The 15,786-nt window shown below is 45.2% G+C and overlaps 1 protein-coding gene across 1 annotated transcript in view; it reads right to left on the reverse strand.

The window, feature by feature from the left end:
• Pappa2 (pappalysin 2) overlaps positions 1-15,237 on the reverse strand; it is a 246,201-nt gene extending 230,964 nt beyond the window's left edge. Inside the window, exon 1 of the mRNA XM_005363933.2 lies at positions 14,325-15,237. Coding sequence (XP_005363990.1) covers positions 14,325-15,237 — 913 coding nt within the window. The remainder of the gene's footprint in view (positions 1-14,324) is intronic.
• Positions 15,238-15,786: the final 549 nt, after the last annotated feature.

The raw sequence follows: 15,786 nt of genomic DNA on the forward strand, positions 1-15,786 counted from the left end.
AAAAAAAAAAAAAAAAAAAAAAAGCTAAGAAATACCTGAAACCATGCCTTCCAACAGACTTGCAAGTGAAGCTGAGGTGTTGAACCTCACTATGCTATGAGGAGCAGGACCCCAGGATGGCAGCAGTTGTGCCTGTTGTTATCATATCAGAAATGGAATCACAGGTTGCCTGTGTTAGGTGAGTGCTTACCACTGAGCTACACGTCTAGCTTCATTTGTTTTGTTCTAATGTTAGTAGGGATCAAATATACAGTGCACATATTAAAACCACAGGTTAGCACTAGGCTATACCCAAGTCCCCAGTTAGCAGGATTTCAAGTCAGAGTGGACTGTTTCTTGGAGAATAAGTGTTGATTAATTTTGCGTAGGGCTGAAAATTCATCGAGTGAGTATAATACATATATAATGGAAGTAAGCACTAATCCATGGAGGCCAGAGTTGCTATCAGAGTAATCAAATTACATTTGTAACGTGCCTTGCTGAAAAGTGGCCAGTGCCTTCATAGTTTCCAGGGCATCCCTAGGATATCCCTACTCCATCCCAAGAGCCCTACATCTCCCCAACAAGCCTTGGAGACCGAGAAATGATCAAGAAGGGCCAGGTCATCAGTCAGCTGAAAACCAGGTTGCTTAGTAATTGTGTGTGTGTGTGTGTGTGTGTGTGTGTGTGTGTGTGTGTGTGTGTGTGTGTTTGAAAAAGCAGGCTATGAAGTAGAGCAACTGGATCAGGCAAAGAGTAGCAACATGAGCTGGTCCCACTTACCTTAGCTTCCAGGTCCATAAAATGCACCTAATACAGTAGTGCTGGCTTACAGCATGAGAGAGAGGATGGAAACACTAGCACTTGTAGAACTATTAAGAATGAGCAGTTTGTGGTGTACCCATGGCTAAGGTCATTATTTTAGCACATGGAGGTCCATCTCTTCAAGAAACTTACAAGCTCCCTGAGAGCTGACAGTCCTTCCTTAAGTTCCCCTGATTCCCATCGTATCAAGGCCTGAATCTGGCCCATGGTAGGAATAAGTAAGTCATTACTAGCTTGGATCCACAGACAGCTTTTAGCAGAGTTGTCAACGGCATCCTCCCAACTAAAAACATGTCACACAACAACTCTGTTTTCTCTAATTAAAACATAGTATTTAATCTTTCACCCTCTACAGCTCACTCCCACAGAGGGAGAAGCTACTCATCTGACCTAGCAGGGCTCTGCCCCAAAGGCAGGGCCTATAAGGAGGCATGCTGACTCTCACCTCCTCTTCCTTTAACTACTGGGGACCGGGAAGAGTAAAGAGCCCTTCTCATCCTTGTCCCCTCTAACTCATCCGGGCAACTTCCTCCAGACTCAGTGCTTTGCCAGATACCACCCATCATCTCAGTATATTTGAGCAATACTAAATTGTTTTTCCTCACATAAGCAAATAGCAGAAGTTTAATGAATATTGTAGTGTTCCTTATGTGTAGTGTTTGCTACAAAGAAGGGTTTGAGGGAGAAGGGAAACAGAGTCTGAGCAATTTAAAACCTGGGAAATTCTGTTTGTTTGTTTGCTTATTTATTGGCAGATATTATTTGTGCCTTTCAGAACAAACAGTATGAAAGTTCCTGAGCCTCGGTGAACTATGCTGATTCTGTAGCTAAGAAATTCCCTTAAGAGCTAGTCAATGGCTTGAAGTTGACTTCCTAGGGTTTACACAGTGAGCATCTATACTGGGGAGAGGGGTAGAGCAGCCTGCTGTTTCTCATCACAGGTTGAAAGCTGTCTGCAGCGTGCTTTCCAATCAAGCTGATCTCTCCCCTTAACAAAAATGGGAAGGCCAGTAGTATAGCATATTCTTCCCCAAATGCAGAAGGCAAGAGACGCAAATTCTGAGGGAGGCAAAGTCATACACCAGAGAGAGTCTGGAATAGAACAAACATTCATCCTGACATAATACCGTGGCCTCCAGAGCTCATTAATCCTCGGAGAGACACAGACACACACTGGTACCCTTAGCCCCACATATTCCCCTTTCTCCACCATCCTCTACCTCCACCTCCCACAAACTCTTCCCTAATGCCTGAGAAACAGCTCCAATTCCAATTTCCTATTGTTTCATTTCTCCATCAAATAAATGACTTTGAGAAGTCTCTCGGGAATTTGTTTAGCAGTGCCTTTTAGTGGGTTCAATTTACAGAATCAATACCACCCTAGGAAATTCTTAAACAGTAGTCCGTACATGCTCAGTGGTCCTGCAGTACATGAGTTAAAGCAAGCTTGGAGGAAAGACTTTGCCTTGAAAATAACCTACCACTATTGGTCAGACGACAATAGACTCTGCAGAGCAAGTTTTCTTAATCTGATACGTTAATTGCTCTTGTAACATAAATCATTTGCCCAGTGGCTACTATAATCATTCAGTTATACATACTATCTGGGCTTACCTAGTAATACCTAAATGTTCATACCTCTGCCATGCAGTCACAAGTCACCTAAGAGGCCTCTGCTTTCAAGGAACAAAGCACTGAGAGACAGCCCACTCAGGACCACATACCCAAAGGCTATGCCCGTCAGACCTAAATTTTCAGTGATTTTGTGTATCTGTACAACTGTGTCAGACAGTCAGGGCTTATGTTCTCAAATTGAACCCAGGTGAGTCTGCAGAGGCCTGTGTTCAAAGAGCATTCTCTTAGTTCAGACCTCTGAGTGAACCCCTGCCTGGAATTGCTCTGCTTGGTCTCTGAGGAAACAGGGCAAAGGAAAATATGTGATCATCTAATGAACTGATAGTTAGGGTTAAATAAGGACTAAAGCCATCTTTTAAAAAATAGAAAAGAAAAGAAAATCATATCTTACTAAAAAATCTTCCTAAAATCTTTTCTTCTACTTTCCAATGAGAAATCTAAATTAAACAGAAGCAGCCAGAAAGAGCTGAAATGAAACCAAATTAGAAGCTGCCGCCGTTTGACTCTAGGAAAAATGTCTTTCCCTGGATGTGCCTCACTAGGCTGCTGTTTTCACAGACAAATGTCTAGAATCTTCATCCCTCAGTATCGCAGCTGGTCCTCTCTATCCACACCTGAGAGTGTGGATGTAGGTACAGAAAGAGGAAAGATTGTTCCATGTGCTAATGAAGGATTTTAGTGACTAGATTTCTTTTTCAGTCTCATCTTATAATTGCATCCTTCTATTTGCCTAAAAAGCAGAGTAAGCAAACCATTAGCTGGTTAAGGATACTGTTTGTCCAGGACTCAGGTAATTGAGGTTCTACTGCTAATAAGTCCATGAACTGCGTGGATGTGCAGGCAGCAAGTGTTCAAGCCAAAGGCATTTTTAGGCACTAGCATGGGTAAGGAAGGCCATGAGGAAGAGAAGCAAAGAAGGCAGACCCAGAGAGCCTAGCTAGCAGAGTTCTCTGCACCACCAGAGATGAAACAGCCACCAGCACTGGTCAGGGACTTCCTGCGAAGTAAGTATAACTCCAAATTCATGGTTAGTTCAATGTAATCACTATTCTTATGTTGACAGAGGTTTCTGTCCTACCCAGTCTCATAGTCATTCAGTCCCAAAGAAACACACAGAGGTCTTCATTAATTATAAACTGGTTGGCCTAGTAGCTCAGGCTTTCTTATTAACTAATTTTTTACATCTTAAATTAGCCTATAATTCTTATCTGTGTTAGCCATGTGGTTTGGTACCTTTATCAGTGAGGCATTTTCATTTTGCTTCTTCGGCAGCTGGTGAGGACTGTAGACTATGTCTTTCCTAATCCCAGAATTCTCCTGTTCTGATAGTCCTGCCTATACTTCCTGCCTGGTTGCCCCACCTACACTTCCTGCTTTGTTATTGGCCAATCAGTGTTTTATTAAAATACAAGTAACACATCTTTACAGGGTACAAGACCACTGTCCCACAGCATTCTTAGAGAAAAATTACTGTGGCTCCAATTTTGCAGGTGAGGGATTTTGCATTGTGAGTAATGGACTCAAAACTAGAAGTCCAAACCCCAGAGCTGGTGATGCTTCTCAACAGTTAGAGGTAATAAACTTCACAGGAGGAGGAATCATAGGCAGTACATTTACAGGAGGGCAAGGAACGGGTATACCATGTGGAGAAGAAAGAAAGAACTCCCAAATAGCCCATAACTTTGAGATATGCTTTCTATTAAGTAGTCAGAAGAGACCAAGCTCTATGTCTACAAGGTCCAGAGTATTCTCTAACTATTTATTAAAACAAGGTACCCACTCTATCCCAGGATCTGCCCTGAGGCTGGATGACACAAAAATAACTGAGATCCAGAAATGTCTAGATTTGCTAATGAGAGACCAGAAGGCACACTTGCTGAGTAGACCTGCTGGGACTATGACTTGGAACTCTGAGGAATGTTGCAGGCTAGTAGAAGGCAGGGTCAGGAAGGAGCATGTTGGAAGAACTGCCAAGAACAGAAGGGAACAGCTGCCTCCCTTTTCAGGGTCTGAGCTACACACTGCCATATAACACTGCTCATTTCCTAGAAATGCTGAAAGCACAGAGTGAAAGAGACAAAGAGGGTGAGGCTACCATTTCAGGCCTCTCCTCGGTCATGGCCTACCCCTGGCTGAGTTCAGGCCAATCATACCCTATGCTCTGTCCAAGGGCCCATTAAGACCACCACACCCAAGGATGGATCTTGCTCCAAATTACCTCTAGCTTCAGGATCGATGCCACGGACTGGATAATACGGATTATAGAGATATTCTATTATACAATTATTTCAAATTATTAATGTGCCTTGAAACAAACATTGTCTAAGATAGACGGTTGCTACGGTTCATGTTTATAAGTATTCTGTGTGAAGCAGGGGCTTTAAAAAGTATTGAATGCCTACTTTGTGTTAAATAAACATCTGCTGAATAAAAGAAGTAGTGAGCGAGTGAACGAAAAAAATAAACTGAGCTAGGAGCTGCCTCTGATTCTACATTATATTAAATTAAAATGATTTCAATGTCACACATAGTAGCTCAGCCTGTGTGGATGGGGCCTTCACTGACATAGAAAATGGAAGAGGGTAAGAGGTTAAAGAGAGAGGAGGGGTTGCCTCTGAGGCAGGATCTCAAGGTCAGACTTCAGCTCTGTCTGCCACAGGTGGGGTGGGTGACCTTGGCTCTGTGTACTCTGACTAGTTTCTCAGCTCAGCACCCACTGGCTGCATGCCACCAGGCAGTGTCCTATTTCTTTCTGAGCTCTCCACTTTCTGTTCTGCCATTCACGTCGTCCTGAAGACCTCTTGAGTTGCACAGTCTAATCTGTAGTGCATGACACAAAGTCAGCCTTATGGAAGTTGCCAAGAAAATATCACTATGATAACCCCTTGCAATAATTGAGTCCACCTTTGCACACTTTACATTTATGTTTATTTATCTCCTATTATTCCCCTATGTTTATGCTGTCTCTCACTTGAGATCACTAGTTCTTTAACATTTTGCCCTGAGTCTTGGAGCTCCTGTAAATGGAGACTGCTCATTCATTTTCCGGCCGCCCACACCCAAATAATCTCACAGAAACTATATCAATTACAACACTGTTTGGCCTATTAGCTCAGGCTTCTTATTAACTAACTCTTACATCTTAATTAACCCATTCCTATTATTTTATATTTTACCATGAGGTTCATGGTTTGTTACCTCTTGCTTCTTGGGCAGCTACATAGCATCTGCCTCCTTTGGCAGCTACATGGCATCTCCTTGACTCTGCCTACTCTCAATGTGTATCTCTTGCAGCCTGGCTATATTCTTCCCCACTGTAGGCCAAAGCAGCATTATTCATTAACCAATAAGAGCAACACATATACAGAAGGGCATCCCACATCACCTTCTTTAACATCCTTCTGTGTGCCTTCATTCCCCTCCTCTCATCAACAACTCTACTAACTAGAATGTTTCTTCTATCCAACTGGAGTGAAACAATTTTCCATAAACTAGTCTATGACTCCCACCTGCTGAGTCCCAGCCCCCACCCTGGTGGATTTCTTGGCACCTTGTGCCATCTGACACTATCTTTCACTTTTGCCCTAGTTTTGCCAGCAGCCAGACCTGACTGTGCTTATGGCTCATCCTCACACAGCTAGTCATGGCCATGATAAAGATTATAATCATTTATAAAAGCCTCTCATCAGACTGTGAGCATCTTGTAGGCACAGCCCTTAGTTAGTCTTAATTTTCTAACAGAGGTCATAATGTCTGATACTTCTCCGAATAGAAGCTTAATAAGTGTTGCGCAAACGAATGAATGAACATGCATAATACGAAATTACTTTCATAACCTGCCCAGGATGTACAACAAGTACTTGGATAAAAGAGACAAAACGTTAAGTTAGTGCCTAAAGGATGGAAGGCCTGATCAATGTTTCAAAGCTCTGTGACTTCACCTCTGGTCAGGTAACTGGACTGCCAAACTAGCAATGAGCCACAACTACTGCCCTTGCTATCCCAACTGGTTGTCATGGCAATGCTTCAACTTCAAAATGCTCTGAAGCCTTGGCTTCCTGTTGCTGTATTGTATATTTGAGAAGAACCACTTTTCTCCACCAGTGACTTCTGAGTCATAGAGAAAACTGTTTTTGTTTGCCCTGAGTTTTATTTCCTAGCTGTTTTCTTTCTTTTTTAAGTAATATTGTTTTAAAGCAGGTAGCAAACACAGGAAGGGAAGAATGTTGTTATTTGGGGGACACATACTTGGCCAAGAAATATGCTCTCTGGCAGGGACAAGAGTAAGGGTGCATGTGATGTAAACAGAAACAAATCCGATGAGGCCCTGGAGAAACCTAGCTCCATGGCCTCATGGGCAGAGGCATGAGATTTATGTACTTATTTGTGACATCAGGAACTCAAGCTCCTGAACCTGCAGGGTGCATGGCCTCGGGATCCAAATGAAGGTGTTGCCTTCTCCTTAATAAATGCCAAATAAGGTGTTTACTTGGCCTCCACAAGGTCTGAACTAAAACAGGAAAGAGAGGGAGCCAGACCTCCTGGCATACACATTCTGAATGAATCAGATGGCCAGTCCCAGAAGAACAAGAAAAAGCGCATAAGAAAGGAAGCAAGAGGCAAGGAAGGACAACGTGTGGCTGGTTACAGGCAAACAAACGGATTTGCTTGTTCTACCAAAGGTGATTCCCATTTTACAGCTCTGCCTCTGTCACTCTTAGCAACCTGTGCTACATGCTTGAAAGGACACCCAAAGGCCTCTGGGGTTCCCATCTAGTCCTTGTGTACTGAGAGAGATCAAACCCCACAGGGACAGGCCCTGAAGGCCCACCATGCCACCTGAATTCAGAAGCCTCACTCAGTGCATTGTGCATCCGAGGTCAAACAGCCCTACAAGAGCCTTTAACCTTAACAAGATTGGAGGACTAAAGAGAGAAAAGAAAATAACACATCAGCTACTAAGGAAGAAGGAGTGAAGCAATGGGATGATCACCCTGTCATGCTCAGAGGAAATCCATCTGCCAACGACCCCACACTAGACAATTAGATGATTCAAAAGTCTTGGATCTAAAGTTACAAGACTTTATGCCAAGCCCTAACCAGACTGGGCTCAAGCGCCCAGCTAGCACAAAACCAGGGGAATGTCATGGTATTATAAGGGAGCCCTATCAGCTCTATCTTCCTGTTTCCTTTCCTTAATGATGCTTCAGAATCTAATGCCCTGTGATTCCTGGGGGGCTTAGTGTTCTCCATAAGCCTGTTGTTTGGAGTTCACCAGGTGGAACACAATAGAACATGATGGATTAGCACGGACCATGTGGAATGAGAAAACGAGGCCAGAAGAAATATAGAAGAAGCATGGTCTTCAGGAAGAACCCTCTATACCAAAGCTCTGCAAACAATTACTGAGGAGCAAGGCCCAGCACGACACTTGCTTTGATAAAGTTTTATTGGAGCACAGCCGAGCAGTGTGGTTGTGCATCAGCTGCGGTGATGAGCACTTACTAGGAGCAGAGCTTAGGAGTTGCATCATAAGCTGTATGGCCTACAGAGCCTGAACTATTTAGCATCTGGTCTTTTTCAGAAAAAGCCTGCCACCCACGACCCTCTGTTCACAAATGTGGAGTGTCGTTTACCAGTCCCCAGGAGCAGCCGCAACAGTCCTAAAGGAGCTTGTGAGACATTCAGAGTCCCAGGCTTCCCCAATAAACAGAACCCAAATCTGCATTTGGGGAGCAGAGTATAAGAGCAGATGCCAAAACAGGGTTAAATATGCAAAGATTTTGTTAGATTAAAACAACTCTGAAAATATGGAAAGAGCTAGAAAAAGCTGGGAGAGCCACCAGCCCGTGGTGTTAGCCTGACCCTAGGAAGAGGGGAGAAGAAGGAAGCCATCTAAGAGTGTTCTGGAAGGCCTTTGATGATACCTGGGCCAGAATCAACTGTACGAGGATCTGGTCTTCCCTTATCTTTGCCCCTTCAGGGAGGGGTGGTCTCCATACAAACACAGTCTGTGGTCCAAGAGCTCCCTGTGTTGGGTCCCTGAAAAACATACTCCCTCTGCATCTGCTTTTAGGTGGACCCCAGCTGGCCTCCATGCATACTGAGGTCCATGCAGCGATGCTCTAGAGCAGTTATTGGCACACTTCCCCCTTCAGTGGTGAAGGGCCAGACCATACATATTTTAGGCTTTCCAGGCTGTGTGGTCTCTGTCACAACCACTAAACTCTGCCATTCACCGTGGAAGCAGCCACAAGGAACACATAATCAAATGAGGGTGGTGTGCCTGATCAGACTTCATTTATGGCAACAGCTTCAACTTTGGAGATGATGTGGCTCATAGGCCATAATATGCCAGCCCTTGGTCTATAGATGAGGATGAAACTCCCTTTAAAACAACTCTATTTTTTGCTCGTATGAGATAGATGGGGACACCTCTATTGAAGGCAAGTGGGCAACCTTGTGCTCAGCCCTTTCCTTCAGCTGCCCTTCAGACACTCTGTAGGCAGCAACAGCAGAACATCACAGCTGTCGCCCTGGATCCCCACAAAAAGCCTCCAGTTCTAGAAAGTTCTTCTCATCCCAATGGGAATTCAATTGTCTAAACCAAGTTTACTCTAGAAACATAATTTCTAGAATTATTTGATTCTAACATTCCAGTAGGTGTTTGGGGATGACAAATATTAGTTGACTATTCATTTTGCTCCTAGGGGATGTTCAATTGATAGGAATAAGAGCCATACCTAACTAATAAGCAAGAAGCAATGTGCAGTGCAGAAAAGCACTCAAGAAGATCTATGGAAGGAGATGAGACAGAGGGAGAGACACAGAGAGAAAGGCCACTCTACACATATCACCAGCGAGGCTCCTAGGGATGAGGGTACCAGAGTGAGCTGTCAAGGTGATCATGAGAGGTCAGAGTTGCCACTCAAACTAAACAACATCCACATGCTTCTCCCCAGGAGCCATGGAGTCTCACAATGAAAACTCTAAAGCAAAGATGTTAAGTCACGAACATCAGGTCTTATGCATCTCCCGGTCACTAGAGAGGGCAGGGCCACCACAGGAGACAGCCATGGACCCTCACATGAACATCTAGGGTGCCAGAAAAATTTCCACTACAAACTTCCCTGGGAATCAGAGTCCTGATCCAGAAGTTGGATCTGAGAGGAACAGGGTGGTTCCCCAAGGTCTAGTGAGGACAAACACTCAGCCGGACAGAGACCCCTGTTTTCAGGGAAGCTCTGGGAAAGAGGCATATGCTGCTCCTTGCCTATGTGAGTCTCCTCCATCCATGCCCTCATGCCTTCTCCAAAGCCCTGCATTCCCAATGATCAAGACCTCTTTACCCTAAAATGTCATCCCGTACACGTCACTCACACAGAAAAGCTAGCAATAGGTGCTGAAGAGGGATGCAATGTCAGCAGTCTCTGACTATGAGGAAACTCTGATAAATGTGTACATTTTTTTCTATTAAGTAAGCACAGATCTCATGTGATATTCAATAAGGCTTATGGCTCAGGAAAATAAACATTTTAGCACCATTGCCCAACTGATCTGAAATAATGCTGCTCAAAAAAAAAATCAGATGAAACTTTTTAATGAAATAAATTGATTCATTTGGACATTTTAGTCTACCATTTTTATCTTGAGACATATTGTGAAGAAAAAACTACTTACAGTCATTCCTGTTTCATAGATTATAAAATTAAATTCCTAAGGAATTTATGTTAATATCTCTGCTGAGAAAAAAATTAGAATTAAATTAGAAATTAATTTAATTTGGATGTCTCCTGCTAAATACCTTTAATGTCTCTGGTAAGTATACAAGTCCCACAGCCAAATCTTGTTTGGGCAGTTTATCTATACAACTTATTGGAAACACTTCTCTCTTCAGTGAGTCTCCTTATTTCTCTTTTGTTTGGGATTTTTTTGTATGGAATCATATATATGTAACTCTATTTTTCCTTTGATTTTTCAACTTGAGAAAAGCATAGCTCAGAAAGAAAAAAAAAAAAAGAAGCTGGATGGATTTCCAGAGAGGATTGTCCCATTCCGTATTAAAGAAAAATTCAATTCCAAGTCTCTCTGTCCCCAGGCTCTACACTGGGACATGTTGTAAAGTTTGGGCACTCAGTGGACCAACTTCATGTCAAGGACAGCTTCTCAGACATCTTTCTATTCCCCCTCAATGACTTGCCACACTTCGCATGGCAAGGCACTCAATAAATATTTGTTGGATTAAGAATTCTGGGCTTGGGCTCCAACCTAGCATGGACTTAGTGACTCAGTGTCCTGTAGCTCAGAGCTGCAGGTGGTTACTCAGCTGGGCGACTTCAGGGAACATTTGAAATCAATTATGGGTGCGGAGGAACCTATTAAAATGTTCTCTTTTGTGTATGTTGGGGTTGAAGGAGAGGAAAGGAAGTTGAAGGGGCGGGAAAGACTCAGATGGTTTCAGAGTTGGGTACTGGACCTTAAGGAATCCACACTAGGGTAGGACAGAAGACGGCTTATTCAACCACTAAATTCTAATGGCCCAACCTAATGGGCTCCTAACCTCAGGCTTCTCCTAGCTTGCCACAGAGCCTCAGCGTGCCAGACCTTTAACTGGCTACCTTTGTGAAGAACCCCACCACAGAGCAGTTCTCTCTCCACTGCCACGGGTCAGCCCCAGCTGTGGGAAACAGGCAACTTCAGAGGGTGGCCAGGGGGGGTCCTCAACACGTGAAGTTTGCATGCCCTGCGTTGCCCTCAACCCGCATGAAAAGCATTCTTGCAACTCATTCTGGAGTCTGACTTGTTTCAGAAGAATGCGGGAACTTAGAGTGCAGGGAGAGGGTAATTCTAGCTGATTTTGTTTTCTTCACATCTTGCTAGAGCTACAAGTTAGTCACAACTCTCAAGAAAGCTGCTTAAGCTATTCCAGACAGGCCTTTCAAAAAAAAAAAAAAAAGACTTATATGAAGTGGACCCCGAGGGATGCCTACCAACAACATTTTGGGAGAAGGTGATTAAATTACAGCCCAGAGGCTGGGACAGGACAGCCCTCAAGGAAATGAGAGACATTCCCCACTTTGTGGCTTCCGAGTCTCCTGAGCATGAAACAAGACTGCCACCTAGTGCTCTGTGCTGGAACTCTTCCCTAAGGCTCCACAGCTGTGGGTAGGGGCTTCTTCTGCTGTGACTGGTGTTGACTAAATTATTTGAGGTCTCTGCTGAAGAGAAAATACCCCAAGCATTGTAGGTAAAGGATTTAGAAGCTGGCTTGAGTTAAGTAGGCGGAACTTGAGGTTTGAAAGCTGCCGGCAGAGTGTGAGCCAAGCCTTGCAGCTTGCTGGCCCACCCTCAGAGGAGCAACACAAGTACAGCTACAGGCTTGTGTGTGTATCTCTCAGAAATCTGATTCTACCTTGTCACTCTGTGTAGCTCAAGTTCCACCACACTAGGAGCAAGTAGTGACCAGCTTGAGGGCTCATTCCATTGGAAGAAAGAAAGAAAAAATGAATTGTCGAGAGATGTGTGTAAACGCATGCAAAGTAGAGACTCTTATACTGAGAATTTGACTTGGCAACCTCATGGTCATTAGCTGTGCTGTTCACAGGTGAAATAACAGCATTTAAAACAATGAGCAGACCTGGATGCTAAGTTCTCAGCAGCTTGCTTGCTGAGCCCGAAGAATAGAGACCTTGTTGTTAACCCCTGCCTCCCACAGGCTTTTACCCTAAGTCTTCTGAGGCTAATTTGGACCATGCACAAGTCTGAAGAAAGACAGAGGATGGAAGATGGGGCAGACAGGTCTGGTTGTCCTCACGCTTCACCTTCTAGAAGCAGCCTTGAGAGAGAAGTCCCCGAATACCACAGGAACCAGTTAGATTTGAGGAAAAAGAAACTTTGGAAGCCAAATTGCTGAAGAAGATTTCCTGCCCAATTTTACATGCTTAGAGGCTAAGAGGGTTCTGAGGGGCTTGGGAAGAATCTGGAAGCGTTCTGTGGTGGTATGGAGACAGTTGCTGGTGATAGACAGGCAAGGCTGGGAGGCGCATGGAGATGAGGGTATACATGCCAAAGGGGAGCCCAAGAATCCTGGACCTGAAGTCAAATCTTAAATCCCTCTCCTTGAAGAGTGTGAGACAGGACTGGAGAGGTAAATACAGAGGTTAGGTGCTGTGTTCCTGTTTTCCAGGATTGGACTTTAATAACCCCGAGCAACAACCCCTCAGAGCCTCCCACATATATTCCTTTTGAATCCTCTTACTCTTCCCAGCCAGGGAACTGATTCCAGGTCCTCTATGTTTCTGCTGCAGGAGGAAGCATAGTCAGAGCCGTGGGCCTCCATCTAGACTGCAAGCATGCAGTCTCCCTGGCAGATGGGCACTAGGAAGCCAGACTAGGCAGCAGGAAGATGTCATCTGGGGGAAACTGTGAAGCTGCCAGCTCCGATCAGATAATCATCTCATTATTTCTTCCATTTTGGCCCCAGAATAAGGATTTCCGTCTTATTCTTTCTCTGCCCCCACCTAGTTCCAGCCTGGCCCCTTTTCTCACCCCCTCTCCCACCCAAACCTAAAATAAAGCAAAGCCACATGACCGGAGAGTGCTCAGTGTCTGGGAATCCCAGATTCCAAATAAGAAATCACAGCCAAAGAGGGGGAGACAGAGTGTCCACAAGGATGTTCCAGCGACACCCCACTGGAGGAGGCTCCTGCCCTTCGGATTTTTTGCCTAGTCTGCAACTCATTTGGAGGCACTCGGGCAACCTGAGTGAGATTTGTTTGTTTGTTTTGCTTTGTTTGAGGAGCTAGGAATTCAGGAATTCTGGTGGTTTTTTTCCCCCTAGCCGGAACCTCCTTGCCTCAGTGTCTCCATCAATGGAATGGAACTGACAAACAGGAAAGGGGGTTTGACTAATCCAAATTTGCGCCATTATTTTTTTCTGATAAGCATGTTTTTTAGTTAGGGTATGAACTAACTGGTCACATTGTCACATTCTCTTGCATTCATATCATTACATTTTGTGCTTATTGTCCCCACTCTTTTTTGACAGAATGTCTAAAAAAATAATGAAAAACCAAAGGATAAAATATACAGTCAAATCCCTCCCTCACCCCTTGCCAGAAATCAACCTCTCAGAGCAAGAACTCCAAACCAAGCCCTTTTGTCTGTCCTTCCAGGTGTTTCTCTGTTAATCAAAATAAACACAGGTAACAAGGCCAAGCCAGTGTCTCTGGTTAACATTATAGACTTGGACATGATAAATAACACTTTCATAGTTAGGTCTTCATATAACAACCACCAGGGATAGAAGTCGGGACCCTGACCTGGAAGAGCCCATCTTTCCCAATAGATCTGTTGGGGTGAAGCAAAGGGGACCCCGGGACATGGAACAGGTGCTGCCTTCCTCTTTAGCTCCCGGGTGGCAGCCTTGTTCCTGTGCTATTTGGACCCAGCTGGGCATTACTCACTGCTACCATCCATGTGCTGTCACCTGCTTTTCAGAGGTGCCTGAGTATTCCAGGCTAGACTATGGGAAGCAGGGTGTGACTCCCCTTCCTCCTTGACAAAGAATCCAAGTCGGTTCCCTTTAAAAGGGGGGACGAGCTAAGCTGAGGTCTCCTAAGTGCACGCACAGTGTATAGAACTCCAAGAGATCGATAGCGGTAATGATGTCGTGGGTAGGAGTCATCTTTCCTCTGATGATGCCTGCAGTACTTCTGCTCTGATAAATAAACCCCACACCCACACAGCCCCTCTGGCCAAGCCTTCCTAGCTTGTCTGCTTTATCCCGTTCCCCTTCTTGTGTTCTATGTCTACCCGCAACTGAAATGGAGCCGGTCACACACCCCCAGGACCTGAGAAAGCCCAGGAGTAGAGTGGGACATTACCTGCAATGATGGCTGGGTTGTTCTGTCCTCCCTCTGGTCTCACCCAGGCTTCCACTGTGAACGCCTCCCGGGGAATCTCAGCCAGCACTTCTGGACGCAGCAGCAGCCGCTCCCTCTTCCCAGAGAAGTACAGTACAGGCAATCCTTCTTGAGGGTTAAAGGTCTCTGCTCCCCAGTCAGAGCCCCTTCCACCATTTTGGATGGTGCCCTCCAATGGACTGTCACTAACTCCGTGCTTGAGGGGGTTCTTAGACCAGAGCTGGAAATCAAGAGGGGCATTCTGGGGGTCTCTGATCCTATCTTCTGCCTGCCTCTTCAGCAGTTGGCGAGGAAGCCTAGACCTGGCCTGGCCCTTCCTCTGGGTCTCTGCTGTGGGTCTTTTTTGGTACGCAAAGGTGGCGATGTTGGAGGCAGCAGCTTCTGAGCTTCCCCGAGTCTCAGGCTCACCTAGAGCCTCCTTGGATCCTCCGTTGCCAAGATAAGTGTCATCATCTCTCAGCAGCTCTGATTGCCCAATAGGACCATCCCCTACCCACAGGGCAGCGGGTGGCTCAGGCTCCCTCCTCACTCCAGCTGGGTTCTCAGTCAGGTCTCGGGGAGCCACACTTAGAGCCTGTCTCTCCATGCCTGGTTGACTCCATCCTCCATACTGGGTTCGCTTCTTCCCCACAGCATAGGGCCTTGGGTAGCTTTGGGGTCGGCTTGGGTAGACCCCAAAGAGATGATGCTGAGGAGCAGTTCTGGATCTTCGGATCTTAGTCCCCAGCCAACAGTGTTCCCCTTCCAACACCTGGTTCAGTTGTCCCCTCTGGGCCAGGAATTTTTTGCGTGTCCAGCCCAGCTCCGAGTTGGTGGTACTGAATGCCCACCCAGCCAGGACCACCAGGCTGACTCTCAAGACCTTCCAACACATTATATCTCCCTCAGCTGGTTCCTCAGAACCAGAGGTCAGCTTCTGGGTCCCACACAAGAATGACAGGGAGAAGAGGAAAAAGACAACCAGCCGTGGATTTGAAGTCACCAGGGAAACAATCCACAAACCAAACTTTTTCAAGTAGCCCCAAAAATATGTCCCACCTGGCTACCTGTCCTGGGAATTCAGCCAGCCCCCTGTGGCTTCTGTTCCTCTGGCTGCCCTGCCAGGTTTTCTCCTGCCTTCTCCCTTGACCTCTCTTCTTGCCTGATTTCAGTCCTTCAGAATGAAGTTAACTGTTCTTACTTTGAAATTCCTCCCAGAGACCTCAGGCTTCCTTTTCTTCTTTCAGGCACGCCTCTCCTCACTAATACTACAAGACTATGTATGACGTAAGCCAAATTCTCTCAAAAACACAGCACCCTAGCTGCTCATTCAATATAATCTTATTCTCAAATGTTCTCTTCTGCCTCTTCTTCCTTCCCTAGGAGTTAGAGTCTCCTTTTTGAGGCCATCATCCAAAACATATTCAACTTAAGCAAATTGCTA

The sequence above is a fragment of the Microtus ochrogaster genome (genome assembly GCF_000317375.1).
Source record: "Microtus ochrogaster isolate Prairie Vole_2 chromosome 6 unlocalized genomic scaffold, MicOch1.0 chr6_random_2, whole genome shotgun sequence".
Classification (NCBI taxonomy): Eukaryota; Metazoa; Chordata; class Mammalia; order Rodentia; family Cricetidae; genus Microtus; species Microtus ochrogaster.